The sequence below is a fragment of the Colias philodice genome, chromosome 9 (genome assembly GCF_061535455.1).
Source record: "Colias philodice isolate Cphi_HAF_F1 chromosome 9, ilColPhil1 Martin Lab GWU primary, whole genome shotgun sequence".
Taxonomy (NCBI): Eukaryota; Metazoa; Arthropoda; class Insecta; order Lepidoptera; family Pieridae; genus Colias; species Colias philodice.
In genome coordinates, this window is record NC_143094.1 from 3,333,778 (window position 1) to 3,355,024 (window position 21,247).

At 32.6% G+C, this 21,247-nt stretch overlaps 2 protein-coding genes across 2 annotated transcripts; both read left to right on the forward strand.

Moving 5' to 3' along the window:
• Positions 1-1,778: 1,778 nt before the first annotated feature.
• LOC149485717 (NADPH oxidase 4-like) lies at positions 1,779-15,547 on the forward strand. The gene is made up of 12 exons (XM_089698968.1): positions 1,779-2,003; positions 6,195-6,290; positions 6,487-6,685; positions 8,148-8,245; positions 9,837-10,015; positions 10,234-10,348; positions 12,199-12,294; positions 13,170-13,307; positions 13,762-13,868; positions 14,313-14,435; positions 14,557-15,147; positions 15,379-15,547. Exons 1-12 carry the CDS (start codon positions 1,950-1,952, stop codon positions 15,500-15,502), a joined length of 1,920 nt encoding a protein of 639 aa, XP_089555094.1. The 5' UTR covers positions 1,779-1,949; the 3' UTR covers positions 15,503-15,547.
• Positions 15,548-15,833: 286 nt separating this feature from the next.
• Positions 15,834-17,932, forward strand: LOC149485718 (odorant receptor 30a-like). The gene is made up of 5 exons (XM_089698713.1): positions 15,834-16,549; positions 16,655-16,754; positions 16,950-17,057; positions 17,528-17,683; positions 17,853-17,932. Exons 1-5 carry the CDS (start codon positions 15,834-15,836, stop codon positions 17,904-17,906), a joined length of 1,134 nt encoding a protein of 377 aa, XP_089554839.1. The 3' UTR covers positions 17,907-17,932.
• Positions 17,933-21,247: the final 3,315 nt, after the last annotated feature.

A 21,247-nucleotide genomic window follows, 5' to 3' on the forward strand; every position in this document is an offset into this window, starting at 1 on the left:
TGAATTTAGCCAAATGTAAAGGCCGCTTTAACAGTCTAGCCTTTGTTCTTGCAGTAAATAGGGACTGATGATGCAGATGATGATGATTAAACTTTAAACTTACTAGATATTGTAATGTTTAGTTATCTAAAAAAATAAGTTAACTATAGTTACATATAATAAAATTATAGGAATATCAAAACTGTTCATTTTAAAATATATTTTTTTATACATATATATTGTACATATTAAACTACTTGAAGCGTGATCGATATCGAAACCAAAAATATAGAATTTTTGAATTTTAGTCCGTATACGTATGTCTCAGCAAAACTCAAAAAGTACTGCATAGATTTATTTCTTAACTTAATTTAGTACGGAGATAGCTTGAAAATTGAAATATCAGAAACGACATGGGATAGGTTTTTATTATTTATTCTCTAAATCCCACGGGAGCGGGAACTATGCGGGTTTATCTTCGATTACGCGGGCGCTGGTGGAAAGCTAGTTATTTAATATATATTATCTACTTAGGTATATTACATAGATCAAGATATGAGCCACAACAAACAAAATACCAATTTGTACATATTTGTAAGGAATATTAAATACTAGCGGTCCGCCCCGGCTTCGCCCTTGGTACATATTTCGCAATAAAAGGTAGCCTATGTTCTTTCTCAGGGTCAGATTATCTGTGCCAAATTCCATCAAAATCGGTCCAGTAGTTTATGCGTGAAAACCATACATACATACATACTTACATACAAATTACAAACCTTTCCTCTTTATAATATTAGTATAGATAATAAAGACTACCTCTAAGCTTATGAAATACTAGCTGAAATCTGCGGTGACTCTCGGGTTAAACTCGTTAGATAAAGTCCCTAACTTCTGGGCTAATACATACTCAAATCTATCTTTTTGTCAAAATTTCTTACAGATGAAAGTACTTGAGTTTATTACTCACGTGTTTGTGAGTAACAAACAAAATATTCATCCATCCCTAAAAAATTGTCGGGTTAAGTCGGTATTATAACACTAAAGGATTAGTCGGAAGCACAGGTCAGAAGTATAAATCATTATATTATTAACTTCTTTTACAAAGATTGATTTTTAAACTATGTAGTTAAACACAAAAATCCGTATGTTCATAATCTATTTATATCAGCTGTTTGATCTGTCGTCTGCCCACACAATATTGTGGGCTATTGCCCAATAAATATGCCATGAATCATTCCGCTAACTGTGTTTTAATTTAGTGATTCTTCCTTAAAATTTTTTAATAAAAAATGATTACTCGTTAAAAAATCATCATTGAAGAATATTATTAAAACTTTATAAACGTATACTTAACAATAAGTTTTTCCGCATGTCTTCACGTATAGAAAATTTTGTAGAGTAAGTCATAACTCATAACATTATAAAAAGGAATTAAAATCTAATAATATATAGGTTTGTTCAATCATTTTGAAATTTAATGTTGAATACCGATTAAAAAAAAAAACACGTACCTAGTGAATTTTAATAAATTCAGCAAAAGGTTAGTAAATGTATAGAAGAATGAAAATTCTACTTGAATTAAAAGTTTAGTACCGTAATTTCCAGTTGTATTAAATGGTTTAGTAAAATGGTAGGTACGCGAGCCTTTCTTCTCAACTTTAAACGAGAAGTAGTTAATTGGTTTCAGTCTTCAGGCAATTTAAGACAACAGCTGGACTACACTGTAGCAGGGACGTTACGATGACCTATCTCCGTATGCTCTGGCGTTTTACGCGGCAGTCACTAGTCAGCCAGTCACACGTTGCTCTCCTTCGCACAACCGCGGCTGTATAATGTTCGGCCATACGTGACATTATTAAAAAAAAAAAAAATACGGCGGGAAATTTGTTCGAATTTTTAAAACGAAAAATGTTTTTGTCATGAATGAAATAGCGCGTGTTTTGTAAATTTTAAATTATTTTACGCGCGTAATGGCACGTTTTATGAGTGTCGGTTGTGTATTTTTAAAGCAGCGTTTCTTTTTGGTGAGTAAAACATTTCATATATGACTTATCATTATTTATCCATTCAAGTTTCAATGTACGTATCTGTATAAAAATAAAAAATAAATCAAACTTTTCATTCATGATTACTTCATATTTATTACAAAATAGTTCCAGTTACTTTACATAAAAGCGGCTAACATGAAATCACTTTAAGTTTGTTCTGGCTTACACAATTCCAAGAAATCGGTGATGTCAACTTCGCGTTTTGTTATATGGATAATATGAAACTATTTGCGTACATTACTGTTATATATCGCGAATATAGACAGAGCTTGCATTGTACAAGGGCAGTGAACAGCATGCGAGATTTTTGCAACGTGAGCAAGGGATTCTGTTGTAACGGTGTGGACTGTGGTATTGGAAGCGTGATTTGGTTTTGTTGCATTCTTTATAAGCCATGATATATTGAGAATCCTTATCACAATATGTGGTAATAAATTTTGTTGTCAATAAAATAAATGGCTCAATATATAATATATCTCTATTCTATACTGTTTGCAGTTTCATAGAAAAAATAATATATCACATCGAGTTGAAAATGGTTAAAAAAGTTTTTTAAATTTTCACAAAGTCACATTTTGATAAATAAGTTCTATTATTTGTAAGGTGGGATATTTTACATATATCCACATATTATTCCTATGAATATTTTTTTTAAAGAAATGTTCTTAGTCGTCTAAAATATTTAACTACTATTTTGATAAAAACATCACGTCCTATTATTTCTTAACGTTATTGATAGCTATAAATTAGAAAAAGAGCGCAGGATAAAACCATTTTAATTTATAATTCCCAGAAATATAATTTAAACTGGCTGGATAATACAGGTAAACCTTGATCTCTTAATTAGTGTTAGGTTAGGTTTTGTTCCTTTTTCTTTGGATCCTTTCGAAATTCGATTAGGTTGTCTTATTATCTTTTTCTAAAGTATAGGTGTTATATATTTTCTATTATTTTCTTTTTAAACTATCAAATTATTTATAACATTTTACAATTGTATGTACTTAAGTACCTACTTATAGCAAAGTTAAAAAAATATCACATTACCTAGATTCTTCATCCTTGAAATTTGTTTTATTAACAAATTTCCTATTCATTGTTTAATTTATCTGTTTTCATGAATTACGCACGCGTTGAGGCATTGACCGTGTTTGTTTTTTCACGTAGACAGGTGTCTCGAAGATTAGGCGTTGCTAGGTCACAGTTAATTAATTAGATAGCTCTATGTGTTGATTGATATCTTATATAATTCAAATCTTGGGTTAAGTGGAAGGACATTAACCTCATGTGTTTGCTTAACGTAGTTTGCTCTACATTCCAAAAAATGCTCTACATCGTAATTTGAGGATATAGAGTCATGAGATTTTATTTCTTATCATACAAAAATACATAATTGAAACATTTCAAAATATGTAATTAAAAATTGTTGGATATTAATTAAAATAGTTGTTTTGTTATAATTTATTATTTGATATTATTAGAGAAAAATATCTTCGAGTGTCAGCCAGATATAATCTATGACCCTTACTATGACCTATATATTGTTTTAAAATCTAGATTAATGACTGACTTGATTCTTAATTAATAGCTTTAGGGTGCACTCACACACATCAGTCACCGTCAAGTCACCGATGACTGATCGGTGACGGTTTGTGTACGTATCCACAAACACCAGTCGCCGTCATGTTGTCCGTCAGTCACGTCGCCGGTTTGACTGAATCATTGAACACATACATCAGGTTAGTCAGTGATTAGACGTGTGTCACGCTAGAGAACATGTAGCAATTATTGACGGTAGCACGACGCTGACTGAACTGAGACGTGACGGCACCGGGTGAGTGGGGATAAAAGTATGATACATGTATGGAAAGATTATTTGACGTGCCTGACCGGTGACGTCACTGATAGATTTCGTGCCGGCGACTGTCGTGTGGGAACAGAGTCATACTAGAACTATTGATACATATTTTTTTTTAATCCTGTCCGGTGACGTGCCGTGACGGTGACTGATGTGTGTGAGTGCACCCTAAGGGTGCACTCACACACATCAGTCACCGTCAAGTCACCGATGACTGATCGGTGACGGTTTGTGTACGTATCCACAAACACCAGTCACCGTCATGTTGTCCGTCAGTCACGTCGCCGGTTTGACTGAATCATTGAACACATACATCAGGTTAGTCAGTGATTAGACGTGTGTCACGCTAGAGAACATGTAGCAATTGACGGTAGCACGACGCTGACTGAACTGAGACGTGACGGCACCGGGTGAGTGGGCATAAAAGTATGATACATGTATGGAAAGATTATTTGACGTGCCTGACCGGGGACGTCACTGATAGATTTCGTGCCGGCGACTGTCGTGTGGGAACAGAGTCATACTAGAACTATTGATACATATTTTTTTTTAATCCTGTCCGGTGACGTGCCGTGACGGTGACTGATGTGTGTGAGTGCACCCTTAATCTAAATAAAGAGATGATGAAAATGAGTATCATATTTTTCTTTATACATTTGGTTACTAGAAAGTCTTTCATTTCGTGACATAGTGTTAGAAATGATAATCTTATAGGTAACTAGCAAACCCGGCGAATTCCGTTTCGGCACCAGATGGCTTCATTTTATGTAACATTTCATTTTTTCCCGCTTTTCTGTTGAAATTTTTCTGTTGAATTTTCTTTGCTATTAACCTCACGGAGCCCGAGACCTTTCCAACGAATGCCAAACCGTGGAAATCGAGTCGTGCGTTATGGAGTTATAGCGTCAGGAAGGAAAACTTGACTTATTTTTATATAGTAGAGAAGATTTATCACTTCAAAGAAATACGACATCTTTGATGTATTGATTTATACATTCAATAATTGGTACAATGTAACATTAGTACTCAATCCCTAACGCAATCAAAAGCCTTTATGCGTGTGGATTAGTACGGAAACGTCATCTCATCGCATGCAAATGCAAATGAGATTTCAAACACCGCGTTCAACATCCAATAATTAATGCGGGGCCACACCCGGGCCTCAAGCGAGCTGTCATCGGTCCCATATCCCCATTCAGATGTTCAATGGGAGTGCGCTGTCAAAGCACTTGTATAGGTTGTCTTTACGCACAACATTTGAATAGAGTCTGCTCTAGAGTCTAGAGTACAGTTTGCATCCGACGTTAGATTGCTGCGATTTATGTTCTTACGTCTGTACAAAGGTATGATAGCAACTCTTTTGCTTGCAATTGATACGTAGAGTTATTATTGAGAAAAGTTTTAACTTCATGGCTCGTTGTAAGATAAGGCTAGGTATTTACTATCAATTACTATGTGATACGCGAACCTACCGAATTTAGAAATAAGTTTATAGACACGCGACATGAACCGATAAACATATGAGTAAGTGCTTATCGCTTCATGTCTCGTAAGGAGCTTTTTATCAATGTAATACCATTCCAATTGGTAAGGTTATGATAGTGCGTTAGAATTCTTTAACATTCGCCAAGTAATAGCGAATGTTTTAGATATGTATTGAAAATGTATACGAGGATATTTTGGTACATAGTAACCATTAACTAGCCATCGTTAGAGCATATTGGAGTTTATCAATACTGTTTGTACGTGAGATAAACAGTCTTGCTAGGTTCAGAAGATAAATTGTGCATGTTGCGGTTTATTTTTAAATCATGTTCGCATAAATAAACAGATGCGTCAAAAATTTCAGGGTTACTGCAACTAAATACAAAATTTGTACACAAATTTACTTAGTAATCCGGACAATTTTGAAAAAAATTACGATGATTTTTTATTAGTTATCTATTAGAAGTCAAAAATATATAAGAAATTAAATCTTCATTATTATCTCATTCTCTCAGGTACTTTAGATTGTACCGACTTAAGTAACTTTGGTTTGTTTCGTGCGCATGTGCATAATGTATCATTTAATTTATTACATAATAAATTTGCACATTCAGTTTCTATAATATACTATATATTTTGTATCATGACTTGTGGCCTACAACCTCGTATATCTTGCTAATTTTATAAGTTTACAGTTTACACATTGCGTTTTCCTTGTTGAATACATCACTTCTTTTGACGACTATATAATACCCATTTGAAACTAGGTAATTCTTATATGTAAGTGTAGAATTATTAGTTAAATATAGATATTTCTTTTGTTTCAGATATCATGGATCTCACTAGTCATTTATCTTTTTTATAGCAGTTTTATTTATTATTCGAACGGACGACAATTTTATTATTTAAGGCGAATGCTAGGGGTAAGATTTTTTATGTATTTGTCCCTGTACAATAGTGAATAAAAATTCATTTCTACGACTACTTACACGAAGTTATTTATTTTTTCAAATGATTTGTCGTCATTATCTACTTCTTTAAGACAAATAAAGTATTGTACCTATAGCTTCAGTTTTTCATCAAAGAAAGAACATTATATCGCTAATATTTCTTTCACAGTCAGGACTCTGCGTATCTCGGGGAACAGCGACTGTTCTTAATGTATGTTGTGCACTCGTACTGTTGCCTCTATGCAAAAAATTGAATCAAATCCTGTATCGTGTTCTGTCAAAATTATGCCCAGGACTCTTTTTCTTCTGGCTGGAGAGGGCGAAAAGTTTCCATATGACTGTAGCCTGTACGCTTCTGATATTTGGCGGTAAGTTCTAGGTGTTTAAGGTGTAATTTAGTTACAGTATATAATATTATATTGTGCATTATACTACTTATAAAAAAATATATACCGGCCGAATCGATAACATCCACCTTTTTTTAAGTCGGTTAAAAATATGACAAAATAAGTGGCACGAAGTTTTTATATAATATTATATAGATTGTATACGTAGTATATTATTATTAGTCTGTGATATAGATTACGATGGTTAAAGTCATTTCTTAATTTCCAGATTAACATTGTTCTGTTCTAGTGTGTTCTCTTAAATGCAGATCAAAATTTTCCAAGCATGCTCAGAGCTACAACTCAGAAAGTTTCATTCAAATTTACAGTGTTAGAGGCACTTAACCCAAACTTAACTTTAAGAATTTACTACGCTCTCTAGAAAGTTCTGCAGCCAGCTTTACGTAAGACTTTGCAAATAGTTCAAAGTTCTTACCGTACGCACTTTACGAGAGCCGACATTAACCTGTTCTACTTTGACTGCTCCTTACTCCCATTCTAGAGAGCGAATTCTAATTTTACAAACGAAACGAAATTTCCGTCAATTTACTATTAGCTAGGAACTTAACATAAGCTATGGCAAGTGTTTGTTATGTCTAAAACGCTGGGTTATTATCGTCCGAATACTCTCTTATTCGGTATTTCACATTGCTGTTGCGTTGAAAACGGAATAATAAAAGAACAACCTCAAGTTTACATAACTCTACAAAATCGTCTCTACCAACATCTCGAATATTTTTTAATTTTTTTCGGAACTCAAACAAAGGTCTAGACGTCCACTCATTTATTTTAAAAAGAGTGAAAATATTAGTAGCTTTGCTCACAAAGCTCCTTACATCTTTTTTAGACCTAAAACGTCCCTCAGAACACGATTAAGTCCTTCAGACGTAGGCTAATGACGGTACAACACCGTTTGGGAATTGAAGTAAGCGTACAAAAGTTAATACGAAAGCATGCGAGAATGTTTGAAAATAGACGCATATTAAACCCTCCATGTTTCATGGGACATGGGTTCGTGTGGAAGGAGGCAGGGAAGGCAGTCTGTTATAAGCCAGTGGTTATTAGGTATGCTTTTGGGAGCGATACATCAATTATATTGGTAGCTCGATGGCGCATTTGTAATTGCTATATTATGCGGTTAGAAATTTCAAATATTTACACCTCATTTATACACATGATATTTTAATTCAATTGTTTCTCTGAAGGTTCAATTATTGGAGGTTTTACTGATACCTGAAAAAATTTTGGTAAACATATTCTTTTAGAATAAATCTATGTTAATTGTGCCTATTTGGGAATCTAAAATCTATATGTACCTACATATTTTATAACTACATATTCCATCTACAAATCTTGGATTCCTATCATATATCTGGTTACAGTAAAGATGTGGAAAAGACGTATAAATTCTCTTCAGAGATTGCATTTCTATATTTTCTTTCAGTCATACATTCCATATCCCACTTTGTAAACCTATGGAATTTTTCCCGGAGCTATGACGAGGAAAGGATCGAAATAAACCTAGCTAGATATAAAAATGAGGTGAGTCACTTTTAATCCTATTTATTGAATTACCTAGGTATTGTGAATCGACCGTAATAAAGCAACTTGTACTGTTTATTTAAACTACTTTACATAGATATCTTATGAAGCGGAACAATGGGTTGGTATAATGGGTATTAAAATGCTTAGGTTATTTTGAAATATTTAAATGCCAATAGTCTGGTCAAGTCCTAGTGAACAATGTTTAGTTATTCGACAATTCTATTAAGGGCCGATTTTTCAATACTTGGTTAAAATTTATCCGTCCAATAAAGTATTACACGATAATATTAAAATGTTACGTAAACTGTCAAATACGGGCAATTAGAATATGTTTTTAAAATGGTAGTTTTATACATTATTCGACGAATAAGTTTTATCCAAGGATTTAAAAATCGGCCCTAAAAGACAAATTATGCAGCTATGGATAGGACAACTATTTTTCTTAGCAAACATTTTTTTACAAAGAATGAAAGTTTCAATAGCAGTTTCTCGGAACACGGTAAAACTGGGCAAAAGGTGACTATGCAACATGGAATGAAAAACGCTTGAGCAAAACTCATGTGCATTTTAGACTAAACGTGGGCCACGCATTGTCGAGTCCTCGTATGGGGTATAGTGGATTGTCTTGTTTCCGAGCTGCATGATGAACAAACACACTCGAGTGTTGGAGGTGATTAAAATGAGAACGTAACCTTTGGCCAGGACGAGTTATATGCATTTATCTTTACTGAAAGGACACGTAATTGCTTTTTTAATGAGGATATTTAGAACGCATATGCTGTTTCAGTAGGGATTATGAACTGAATTTTTACGGTGTGTAACATGGTGGATATATATTTTTTTATTCAAACGTCTCTACATTTTAAAGATTTAATTTGTTATATTAAAAAATAGAATGTTGATTTATTTATTTTTAATGCAAAAATAATGGCCGGCTTAAATGTGAAATATATAATTTGTTACTATTTACTATACGAACTATAATTAGCTTTAGAAACTTTAGCATCTAGGCAAGCTAGCTCAAGGACACACCCAGGAGCAATTATTCACTCGTACTAGGTACGTAGTACGTACGCTTGTAGTACGTCTAGTAGTAATATTACAAGTGCTAGTTGACCGTATATTCGTAACTTTGCTGTTTATTCAGAGACCTACAAAAAAGACCCACTCCAGCTCTCTAGGTCTTTGTTTTTAGGTTTTCATACGGAATGCATAATAAGGAATACCGTGGATTCTTTACGCGAATGTTGTTCTAGGAAAATATTTTTCAATAGATTGTAATACATAGACCTACCTCCGATAGCACCTATCGAATGCTATTTTCGTTCTTTTATTTTTTACCAAAATAAAAACTAGCCTAGCCATGAGCGTAATATGCCACATACCTTCAAAAGCAGATTCATTATAATACATAATAAATAAAAGTGGCATGCGATCACATGTATCATTTAAACAAATCTCTATCAGCGGAGACTATTTTCTTGTTTCGTACTTTTTAGAGTGTGTTTTATTAGTCGGATTCAGTTTTTAAACTAACAATATTGTTGGTAGAATTTATATCAAATTTTAATAACTCCGAACATTTCAGAGTCCCTTAAACTTATTGATGAGTGTAGCAGGCGTGTCTGGGGTTTCAATGCTGTTGATAATATTAAGTATGGGCATAACGTCCATGCGAGTGGTCAGGCGTAGAGTGTACAATGCTTTCTGGTATACGCATCATTTGTACCTGCCTTTTATGGTGATGCTGATGATTCATCCATTGAGGTAAAATATTTGGGCATAAGGCTATGAAAATGTGTTTAATGATATATTGTTATTTTCTAGTGTCCGTACTCTACATTTTTTCTTATTACTATTTTAGTTTTATACCCTTGAAACTTTTAAAGCTTCGTAAAACACTACAAACTAAAAACAGCCGAGTTCAGTTTGATTTTGTTTTTTGTATCTATGAGGTGGTATAAATTAATAGAACATTGTTTCAGTGGAGTCCTGAAAGAGGAGAATTTAGATGATGAAATGAACAGTATTAATACTAGTCAATTATTATATTATTCCGAAGAGGTAGTTGTGCCAAAATTTTCTGCTATTAAATCAAAGGTAAGTGACTATTTCATTATTCGTTGCATCAAACTGATTTTTACGATTTTTCAATTTTGCCTGTTCTGAGTTGATTTTTTTAAAATTGAGCACTATACTATGTAAAGGCATACCTACATTGAAGAATTTCGGCGTCTATTATCGCAGTATTAGATTCCATATCAAATTTGATATTCGCAGTTCGCACCCAAAATTATTCCAATTCAGCATTTTGCATATCTATCATTGTCTTTCAACAGGATCGCCGTCATTAATATCCATTTCCTGCAAACGATGCTTATTACGTCATGATTAAATCTCGTTGAAATAGAAACGGTTTTGCTTTTAAGGGGATATAAAGGGGAGGGAGCCATTAGTAGCACTTGATAGGGGAATTAAATAATGGACTTAATGTACCTACCAATTTGTCTCGTATGCAAAGCTGTGCTTCCAGACATTTAAGTGATATTTATTGTACGTTATGCTTTATGTGAGAGTTTTATCACTTTCAATGGAGGTTTTAATAGCGAGCGTTATTATTTTATGTCGGGATAGAGACACATCTGAGTACTTAAGTAACGGGATGATCTTTTAATTATTTTTTATCTCATTTATCACTTTAATAGTAAAATGTTTATTACGCTATACTTTATTGGTTTAACATTACTTCAATTAGGTGAGTCAGCTATATAAAACTACAGCACTTATAGAACTTAACTATATCCAAAGTGCTCTATTACATTAATGTATTTAAAAGGATTCATAAGTTACAAGCCAATGAATTTCAAAACGCAATTCGTTTTAATCAATCCTGTTGGTTAACCATTAATAAGTATGTCAACTTGAAATTTATGATTCACTGGTGACCTTGTATGTATTTAAATTTAACCTTATACGCCCTGAAATCATTATACATTGAAAGTTGATTCAATCAGTATATTGACTGCTTTGAATTGATAGCATTTGTTGTGTAAATGTCTCATTGTCATGGTCGTGATTGTGGGATAAAATCGGGGATATACAGGGTGTCCTACTATTGGTTTACTAAGCGCGAAGAGACTTGTAGTTTTGCATACACTGATCGCGTGACAAATACTTAAACAACAAAATTACATCAAAAAAAATTTGCAAAATTTTTCCTGAAAATCCATGTTTTCTTCTATAACTTCGCGCAGCCGCGGCCGGCATATATCGCTTCGCTAATGTGAGCATTTTGTCTATGAAAACATAATATTAAACGATAGCTCACGAGCTGGTAGCAAAGCTGGGCAGGTTGCTTGTTATGGGTGTACACATAGAGTTTTAAGAATTCATCTATTTGAAAAAAAAAAAACTGCGTCTGGAATTTTATAAGTATTTTTTACGTACTCAGTGTATACAGAACTATAACCTCCTTTGAGCTTAGTATACCAACAGTGGGCACCCTGTATTTTTCAAAATAATTTTTGTTCATACATGAAAAGACGTAAAAACAACAGGGGCTTAATAATAATTAATGCACCTATCTATTTTTATCCTATAGAAGGGTCATGCGTATCCAGCTTTCGTTGTTTCAAATGACAAAAGTTTGCTTTTGACTTTACGGCTTTACGAGAGTTGATATGAAAGTTTTGCTTAGAATTAGGTATTTTGCCTAATTAATATTGACTTGAATACAACTCTGGCGAATTCAACATAGGATTTATAAACCTCTCATTATCTTTTCCGATATTCTGGTTGCTTTATCATATCATTTATTACGAATAGAACCACAGATGGGAATGTATTTTTAATTTGAGATACAGTAACTACCAATAAGTTTGACAAAGCTAATTTTATTATTGGATACAGCATTTTTTAATCAAGATGATTTATTATTTATTTATTTTCAGACTTGGCTGTGGATGGCACTACCGCTTAGTTGTTATTTTGTGGATCTGTTGTGGAGGATTTTTGTTAGAAACCTATCAAAAGTGGCGATAGTTAGGGTAAGTGGGGGTATTAAATTTCAACTTCTTACTTCGGTGTTTAATAAGTATGTACCTCGATATCTCAACATCGATTTTTTGTTAGTTACATATTATGTTTAAACATGAACTTCATTTTGTTTGAGTTGGTTGTTTTCATTCAATATTTTTCTAATAAATTATTAATTTTCAAACTTTTTACAAAACAAAATCTTAAGTTTATTTTATTTACAACAATAATACGTATCATATCTCTCTTATAATAAATAAAACGTAATAAAATATTTAGTAAGGAGTCTCCAACCGTATGTGGCCCAGTAACCGATTGAACATAATCCGCTTTGCCGCGAACGATGGATTCCTTCTAGATTGCTGACTGTTGCTTTATTAATTACATTACCTTATTAAGGTTGCGATTAATTTATCTTATAGATATATTCATCTCAAAAATGTTTGGTCACTTAGCCTAAGTTAAAGTGGCTTAGGTAGATATGGCGTCAATTATTTGCAAAAATTTTGCATAAATATATCGAAAAATAATTTTTTCCATTTTGATCCCGAATACAATAAATTTTCTATTTATTGTTTTTGGGTAACTATAATCTAGGTGTCGCATTTCTCAATTTAATTTCGATAAAAAACGATAGATTTCAAATTTTATCTCAGTTTCGAGCGTTAAAATTTTATGAAACCCCATACCGATTTCTTATTTTCAATTTACGCAATAAATCACTAAAACTTTACCCTAGAAACAAAATCGCATAAAAGTGTTTGCCATTCATTGCCTGAAAAACAGTTCTTCGGAGCCTGGGTCACTTTGATTTGTAAAATTATTATGTGAAAATAAATTATTTACTTATTTATTACGTCATAGCAATAACAAATCACGCTTCCAGGTATCCCACATGGCAGGTAGGACTCTCAGTATAGTGCTAACTTGTCCAGAAAAGTTCTCGTGTCGCATGGGACAGTATGTTCTACTTCAGTGTTTGGATGTGTCCATGATAGAGTGGCATCCATTCACTGTTGTTAAGGTGAGATTAGATTTAGAGTTAGGTTTAGAGTAGTTTTCTTTGTGAAGATTGTATTTTGCTTTAAGTTATATAGTTGGTAAAACTTTATAGAAGTCGAGTCCCGGTGGTCTATCACTTTGAAATACTTTGAAAATATTTCATTGAATTGGTATTTTCTATTGTCGATTACATTTTTATCCATGAAATGTATAATGTTTTTATCCGTGTAAATTTTGTGGGGGACTTAAATAAAAAAAAATATATCTAGTGACGAAAATTAAGATCCAGCAAAAATTGCTTCTCCGAAAGTTTTATTTTTCATGTTTACTCTATAGAAAAATAGTAACTTTAACATTATTATACCTATACATAGTAGTAATTCATTCACATGATGAAATTAGAAAATAGTGTACGTCATAATAACGCAGTAACACGTAGGTATATTTGGCTACAATGTACACCACTGGTATTCCAGATTCCAACGAGTGACCACCAGGAATTTGAACTGTGGGTCAAAGTCAAAGGCGACTGGACCGAAGCGTTGGAAAAGGTGCTTTTGGAGCGGGAACATAATCAAATAAGGTGATTTATATTTGGGACTTTTTCGTCTTAATAAAGTGCTAAATAGGGTGCTCAATTATGTGTTTTTTGTCTTATTTTGTTATGTTAGGACTCCGTCATATGATATGTAAAATATAAGGATGTGCTTTCAGTTTTGTACCATTAATTTTTTGCCTCAAAAGCCTCAAAAGCTATTTGTGTATCAATTAAAATAGTAGGAATTAATAACAGCATTGTTCTAGATGTACGTAACAAACAAACCATAACAAACACTCGATACCTACATACCGAAATGTTCACATACTTAACTACTTGACACACTAACTTTATTACAAGGGCTTCTAAGTGATTTTCTTCGAAGTCTACATTTCCATTGCAACAATGTATTTAATTCCTAGTACTGTTTCATTATGATAAAGTATAATAGAGTGTATAAGTATAATAATTAATATTATTTTTGGACAGCGTTTTAATAGATGGGCCATTTTCGAGTCCAATGGAGGGCGCGAGTAAGTGTGATATAGCGATTTGCGTGGCGGCTGGCGTGGGAATAACTCCCTTTGTAGCCATGTTGGAGGATATTTGCAGGTAATTTGTCTATGAATTTTATGTCAAAAATATGCAATTAATCGCTGCTTTAAAAACTTTGTTCCTAATAAAAAGAAAGTTCACACTAAAGGGATTCATATTGTATTTTTTATGTCTACAGAAATCCCAGAAGTCGATACCCCGGAAGGATACATTTAATTTGGATTGTTCGAACTGAACGCGAAGTATATTGGCTGGCAGACTTAGCCAATAAATGCATAAGTAAGCTCAGATACGCAAATCGACCAGACAGACTCCATCTTGAATTATACGTTACGAATTCCAAAGAAAATAAAACCACTCAAGCAACACATACAATAATTGTTAACGATAAAGGCAATCTAACTCATGTATTACAAAGAGACAAAATTAATGATACTGAGAAAACCATACTTTTGACTCCTAAAATCAAAAGAAATAGCTTTATCGATATAGATGTTAAGATTTACAAAGATAATTTCAGTGCAAAGAAACCAGTGAATAAAAATGCACGCAAGAATGGATCGGGGGATGAAAATGCTACGCTTCTAACTCCTAAGCTTAAACGGAATAATTTAGTTGATATAAAAATGGCGAATCTGGGCAAAGTTAACATTAAAGTGGATGCAGGTTGTGATGTTATAAAGGACTATCCGTTAGTTGGGTGTAGGATAAGAAGAGGAAGACCGCATTGGGATCGGGTTTTTGGGTATTGGGTTCATTTGTATCCAGGGTTAGTCTGTTTTCATTGCATACCTTGTTTAAATTTATCAGTTTTCATGTATTTGAAAAGAATTATTTCACTTTAGGTCAGAATACAAAACATCGATAGTTCCTCAATTGTAAATTATTAACATACTTTGGAAATAAAAGGATTATTATTTCGAAATAGAAATATGTCAGAAAGGGATCAGGTTTTAAGTTCATATTTTCAAATTCAATCATTCTTCATTTTATTTTTCAGACATCACATAAATCTGTACTGCTGTGGACCAAAGAAATTAGTGAAACTATTAAGGAATAAATGTAAATACACTTCCATGAACACAAAGACGAAGCTGTCTTTTATCCACGAAGCTTTCTCTTGATTGTATTCCGTGTATCGACTGACTAATAAAATATAGTGTATTTTATTTACCTGAGTTTTATTTATCTCTTTAAATAATATCGTAAAATCCTGACCAAACTAAACTAAATTTAATAAGAACTATACGCCTATTTTTTTCATATAACGATCTCGTTCTAGTTCGATTTGTAATTTGCCATTAAGTTTAAATTATTCTCAATTATATTTCATGATTACACATTTCTTGCTACAATTTGCTTAAGAAACTTTGTTGCTAAAACTTTAACCTGCACTTGCAATTGATTAGTTTAGTCACATAATTTAAACTAATTTTCATGGACGCTATTTGCAGAATGGCTGCGCTCAAGTTAACACTGTTCAATGCAGAGCAAGACTTTTTCAATTTCAACGAAAAATATTTGTACTATGTTGGTTTATGGCCTAAACATGAATCCAATCTTCAAGAATTTTTATACAAAATATTTGAAATTATCCTACATCTTCTTTCTATCATTTATATCGTTATAACTGGTATCGGAACATATCAGCATAAAGATGATACAATTGTTCTAATGTCCAATTTAGATAAAACGCTCGTGGCTTATAATTTCGGATTGAAGGCAGTCTTCTTTATTCTAAAAAGAAAACAGCTGAAAGATTTGATATTTGAGATAAAACATTCTGGTGATATAGTTACAGAGGATCGGAAGAAGTTTATGTCTTTACATATAATTTTTATAACAGTTCTGTCCACGGCCATAGTTTCGGCGTTCAGTTTACTGGCCCAGTACAAAGGCGAGATGACGGTCGAAGCTTGGATGCCCTTCGATCCACTAAAGAGCAAAATGAATTTGTTGCTAGCGGGTCAAATATTGGCACTGACTTTTATCCCGTGTATGTACAGAGCGTTCGCCGTGCAGGGACTCGTTTGCACGATAATTATGTATTTCTGCGATCAGTTGTATGAATTGCAGAACAGAATGCGGGGTTTGAATTTCTCTGTGCGAAATGAAAATGTAATGAGGATGGAGTTTAAGGAAATAATTAAAAAACATGTACGCTTAATGAGGTAATGTTTTTAATGAGACGGAAGTTTGAAAGACGCATAAAAGCATGCTGGGGTGGTTGTAAAGATGTTTTAGAGTGATATTACTCTAATGATCCTCTGTTTCAGATATTCAAATACTTTCACGAATATTTTCAAAGAATTCTTTTTAATACAAAATCTAGCTGTTACTATAGAATTGTGCTTAAACGCATTAATGGTGACCGTGGTGAGTAAACTTTTTATTTCATTTGAATAAAATATAATATACCTGCTAGCAGGGGCGATTCAGAAGTAATGATGCAAGTAGCAAGCACTAAGCAATATTACTATTAACTAAATATATGCAAACAGAAGAAAGTAACGTTTCCTTAAGCTTAGAAAGAGTAATGTTAAAAAATTTGGGATTTTTATTTAATTTCAGGTTGGTTTTGAACAGAAAACTCTACTAGCAAGTTTTGTAGCATTTTTATTCGTTGCATTGTTAAATGCTTACATATTTTGTTACTTGGGGGATGAGTTGATCGCAAAAGTAAGATAAGTATTTAGATTTCATTGCTTTTGTTAGTTCCCACAATATTTTAAAGCCAATGATGTGAGCAAACAAGTCGACATGTGCGTTTCAATGCATCATTAACATTAAAAGTATAACGAAGCATATGGATGCGCATAGGGAAAAAACAAAATTCTATTTACATTGAAATAGAAAAAATCGTGCCTCGTGGCGATTAGTGAACTCAATTATTGCGAGGGCGTGGGTTCGATTCCCATATTAACTGAATTGAATTTTTGTTATCTGAAAGAAATGTTATACCTTTATACATATTTGGTCGTGTTTATCAGTTTTCAAGCTGCTATTCTCAAGTTTGATAATATGTATAGTAAATCATGAGTAAATCTGTTAGATAGTACATCCTTTAAGTCTATGTTACCTACTAAAAAATAATTAGAATAATGTTTATTTAAGAAGTGAATTATTAACCTAAAATATTTTACGCAAAGAGTGAAGGTATAGCACTGGCCGCTTACGAATCTCCGTGGACATCTTGGCCTGTGGACCTTCAAAAAGATTTGTTGATTGTGATCAGAGCCGCACAAAAACCGCTTAAGCTCAGCGCCGGAGGCATGTCTATTATGTGCATTCAAACGTATAGTCAGGTTGGTTGTGTAGGCCTTTACAAGATGATAATGAGAAAATGGTCAGATTTGAAGACTTTATATAATAAAGATACTCAATTTCTTCATATCCTTTAACATTTCTATAAAAAAATGATTGACAGAAACTTTACAGGATTGGACAATTTTTTTCGATCAATTTAATTTTCAGGCACTATACAACGCATACTCTATATTTGCCGTGCTCAATGATGTTGTGGATTAGAGAAGGTGCTCCTTGTTTTATTGAGTAGGTACCACGTATAGTGAGTCTTTCTTCTTGTGTTTAGAGAAACTCCTTGGAAAGGTCATAAATAGTAGAGCTTGTGATGGCAGAAATGAAATGAATTGGGAATGAAAGAAAGAATGGTATCAATGGATTGTGTCAAAAACTGCAGTATTGTGTCAAGTATAAAATTATTGGTGATATAATGTTATTATAACAAAACTTTAATTGCTTCATGTTTGGTGATGACGCCCGATAACAAAGTGGTGAAACCCACTTATGGCAAAAAGAAACGGACTAAGAAAGAAGGAAATAAAACGAAAGTCACAAAAGTAACTAGCATCTATTGAATTTGTTTGTATACTAACTACACGTTCACCCAAACAAAAATCGTATCTAGGCTGTTATAATGCCACTAGATTAATTATTCTCTATCTAATAAAACTGACTCTGCTATTACTTTTTCAGACAAAATCTAAACGTAATAGATGCTTAAAAATTAAATGTCCTATATGCTTTGAAAACTTTGCAAAGCAATCCGTATCCTCAACCATATGTGGTCACATATTTTGCACGGAATGTCTAATTAGAGCTATAAAGATGCGACCAGCCTGTCCCACGTGTAGAAGAAGTTTGAGGAGCAGTAAAACACACCATCTATTGTATCTTGAAAACTGCGTATTTGACGAATGGGAATAGATCTTGAATTTTTCGTTTTTAATATTATAGACACATGGATTGTTGGTACAAATTTTCTTTTGAATCACGAATAATTATTGCAATGATTTTGGTAGGTTAAATCGTCATGTATAAGTAACGAATTAAATGTTGTGTGGTGTTTCAATAAAATTTTCTTAATTTAAAAGCTTTTTTATTTAAGGCTGCAGTCTAGCAAAATTGCGTTTTCAACAAGTTATTTGACAATTTTTTCCCGGCTAATGAAATGATAAACTGAATTTTTTTTTCTTGTTTATCAATTAGTGTTATATACGCAATGCGCGTGAATTTTTTCACATTTATAAAGTTACTTTATGTTACCTTAATCAGGCCTTCAAGATAAGTCTCTTTCCCCCAAAGACATTTCGAGCTAAGTTTGTGCACTCACTACGTTGCAACCGATTACAATTTACACAATCTGATCAGCGCATTATTATCCTTATAATATAGTCGTTATTAAAAACTGCTGAATACAATTGCCGAAAAACTTATGATTTTCTTAATTAGAACGTTATAAATTCATTAAATTTCCCATTTTTTGCCTTACAAAATCTATTGATAAATACTGCTAAAAGTTATTTTTTCCATTAATTTATTCGAGTTGGTTGAAGACCAATGAGTATTAATCCTTTAAAAAACATTTTTTTTGAATTTTGATAATTCTTTAAATATTAAAAAAATATTTAAAATAATTAGGAAAAATCCTAGCGAATTTCTTTAGTCGCGCTCCTTGGGCCGGAGCGTTCTGACGTGTGCTCTACGCTCGATTTTCCTTCATACCGAAGTGAAAGTTGCTCTACTTCATTAAATTTAATATTTTTGTTAATTGATTATTTTTATCTTAGTTTTGTGCAAATATTCGTATTTTTAAACATTTGATTTCGATATGGAAAATAAACGAAAAAAATACGCGTGTAACTACATACTAGAAAAAAATTTATCTTCGAACATAAAGTTAATGAAACCAAATAGATTGCAAAGGTGATTGGCAACAATTTCTTTATTATACGGGGAGTCAGTAAAGGGATGTATATTTCTTTAAAACTAAAGTAAGCTCATAAATTTTCTTATAATATAATTTTTTTGAAGTACCAAAAATGTTTGAATGAATGAATGAAAAATACTTTATTGCACACTTAATACGGGATTATAAACTAAGAACCATACAAGTAACAACATGTACAGAGGGCGGTCTTATCGCTGTAAGCGATTTCTGCCAGACAACCCGAAAATTTAGAAGGATTACATTTATGGTGGTGGTGCATTACAAACTTAAAATTTTGATTTGAACTAAAAGAAAAAGAATAATAAATAAATAAAAAATATAATTATAACCTAAAGAATAAATATACATAAATAATAAATCTATAAATAAATACATCATAATATATACATATATATATAATGTTTATTTTTCGTTTGAGAAATACGAAATATAATATAAACTTGTATTGAGAACTTGAACTTCCCAAGTTCATCCGGGGAAATCCCCATACGGGGAAAATGATTTGTTTACTCCAAAATTGATCCGAGGTGTTTTAATTTTTTCTTCTAGTCATTTTCAACGTAGCGGCATGTTGTTTGATTATTAATTTTGTAACTTAAATACAGGATGTTGGTTTTATATTCTGATCTTACAGACGCGCTGACAAATTTAGTCCGCCATTTCTAGTTTAGTCTACCAACTCTAAGTACCAATATTAAAACGAATGGATTATCATCACATCATCAAAACTCAGATGTAATGGAAGATCACAATAACATAGAAAATTCAGTGGGTGTTGAGAACTAAACAAACAGAAGTAACAGAGACGCGAAGAATAAAAAAAGAGGACGAAAACGATAATTCGTTGATGCTTTCCCTTTTCGACGTATTGTTAGGGTACATCACCAATGTGCAAAAAACAAAACTGATGATTCCCAATTGCTGATTAAAAATGAAAAACAAATAATCGACAACAGTGGTGAAAATTTGCTGATCACAATGAAACATCCTTCAGAGGTAGCAGATTTACTCATTTCAAATGTATCGGTGAACAGCGTAAAGGAGAGGAGGACAGGAAAACATTATGAATGTGGATGGTGGATTGTATACAGGGTGTAATCGATAAGTATGTGCAGGCGATTATGACGTTATTATTGCAGGTATCAAAAAACTTAAAACTGATATCGAAATTACTTTACCTAATGAGCAAAATGACAATAATAACTTTTTAAAAGTATAACGAGAAATATCTAAAAAATTTACTTTATACACTCCCATATCAAAAAGGGAAAATGGGACTAGTAGAAGTTAAATGTCTAATTCCGGCAAAAGACATGAATGCGGAAGATGCGGTTAAAAAAAAATTTAATATTTGAAATACAATGCAAAAAATAATACTTTTGTCATAGATAAGAATCATGACTATTTTTTCTAAATTCAGGGACAACTAAACGTTGCAGAAGCAGAAGTCTGCTTATTTGCTGTTTGGAATGGAGTGAATAATTCGTTAAAAATAGAATATATAAAAAAGTATGTAACGTTTAGGCAAAATAAAATGATGGACCATTATCAAGATTTTACATAAATTGCCTACTGTCAGAATTGATTGATTCGAGACTTCAGCATTCGATGCCCATCA

Bases quoted from the DNA above. Each gene is read 5' to 3' on its own strand.
- LOC149485717 (XM_089698968.1), top strand. From the start codon at position 1,950: ATGGCACGTTTTATGAGTGTCGGTTGTGTATTTTTAAAGCAGCGTTTC. The intron at 6,686-8,147 runs GTAAGTTCTAGG...ATTTTCTTTCAG, and splicing joins TACGCTTCTGATATTTGGCG to TCATACATTCCATATCCCAC. The intron at 12,295-13,169 runs GTAAGTGGGGGT...TCACGCTTCCAG, and splicing joins CAAAAGTGGCGATAGTTAGG to GTATCCCACATGGCAGGTAG.
- LOC149485718 (XM_089698713.1), top strand. From the start codon at position 15,834: ATGGCTGCGCTCAAGTTAACACTGTTCAATGCAGAGCAAGACTTTTTC. The intron at 16,550-16,654 runs GTAATGTTTTTA...CCTCTGTTTCAG, and splicing joins AAACATGTACGCTTAATGAG to ATATTCAAATACTTTCACGA. The intron at 17,684-17,852 runs GTTGGTTGTGTA...TTTAATTTTCAG, and splicing joins GCATTCAAACGTATAGTCAG to GCACTATACAACGCATACTC.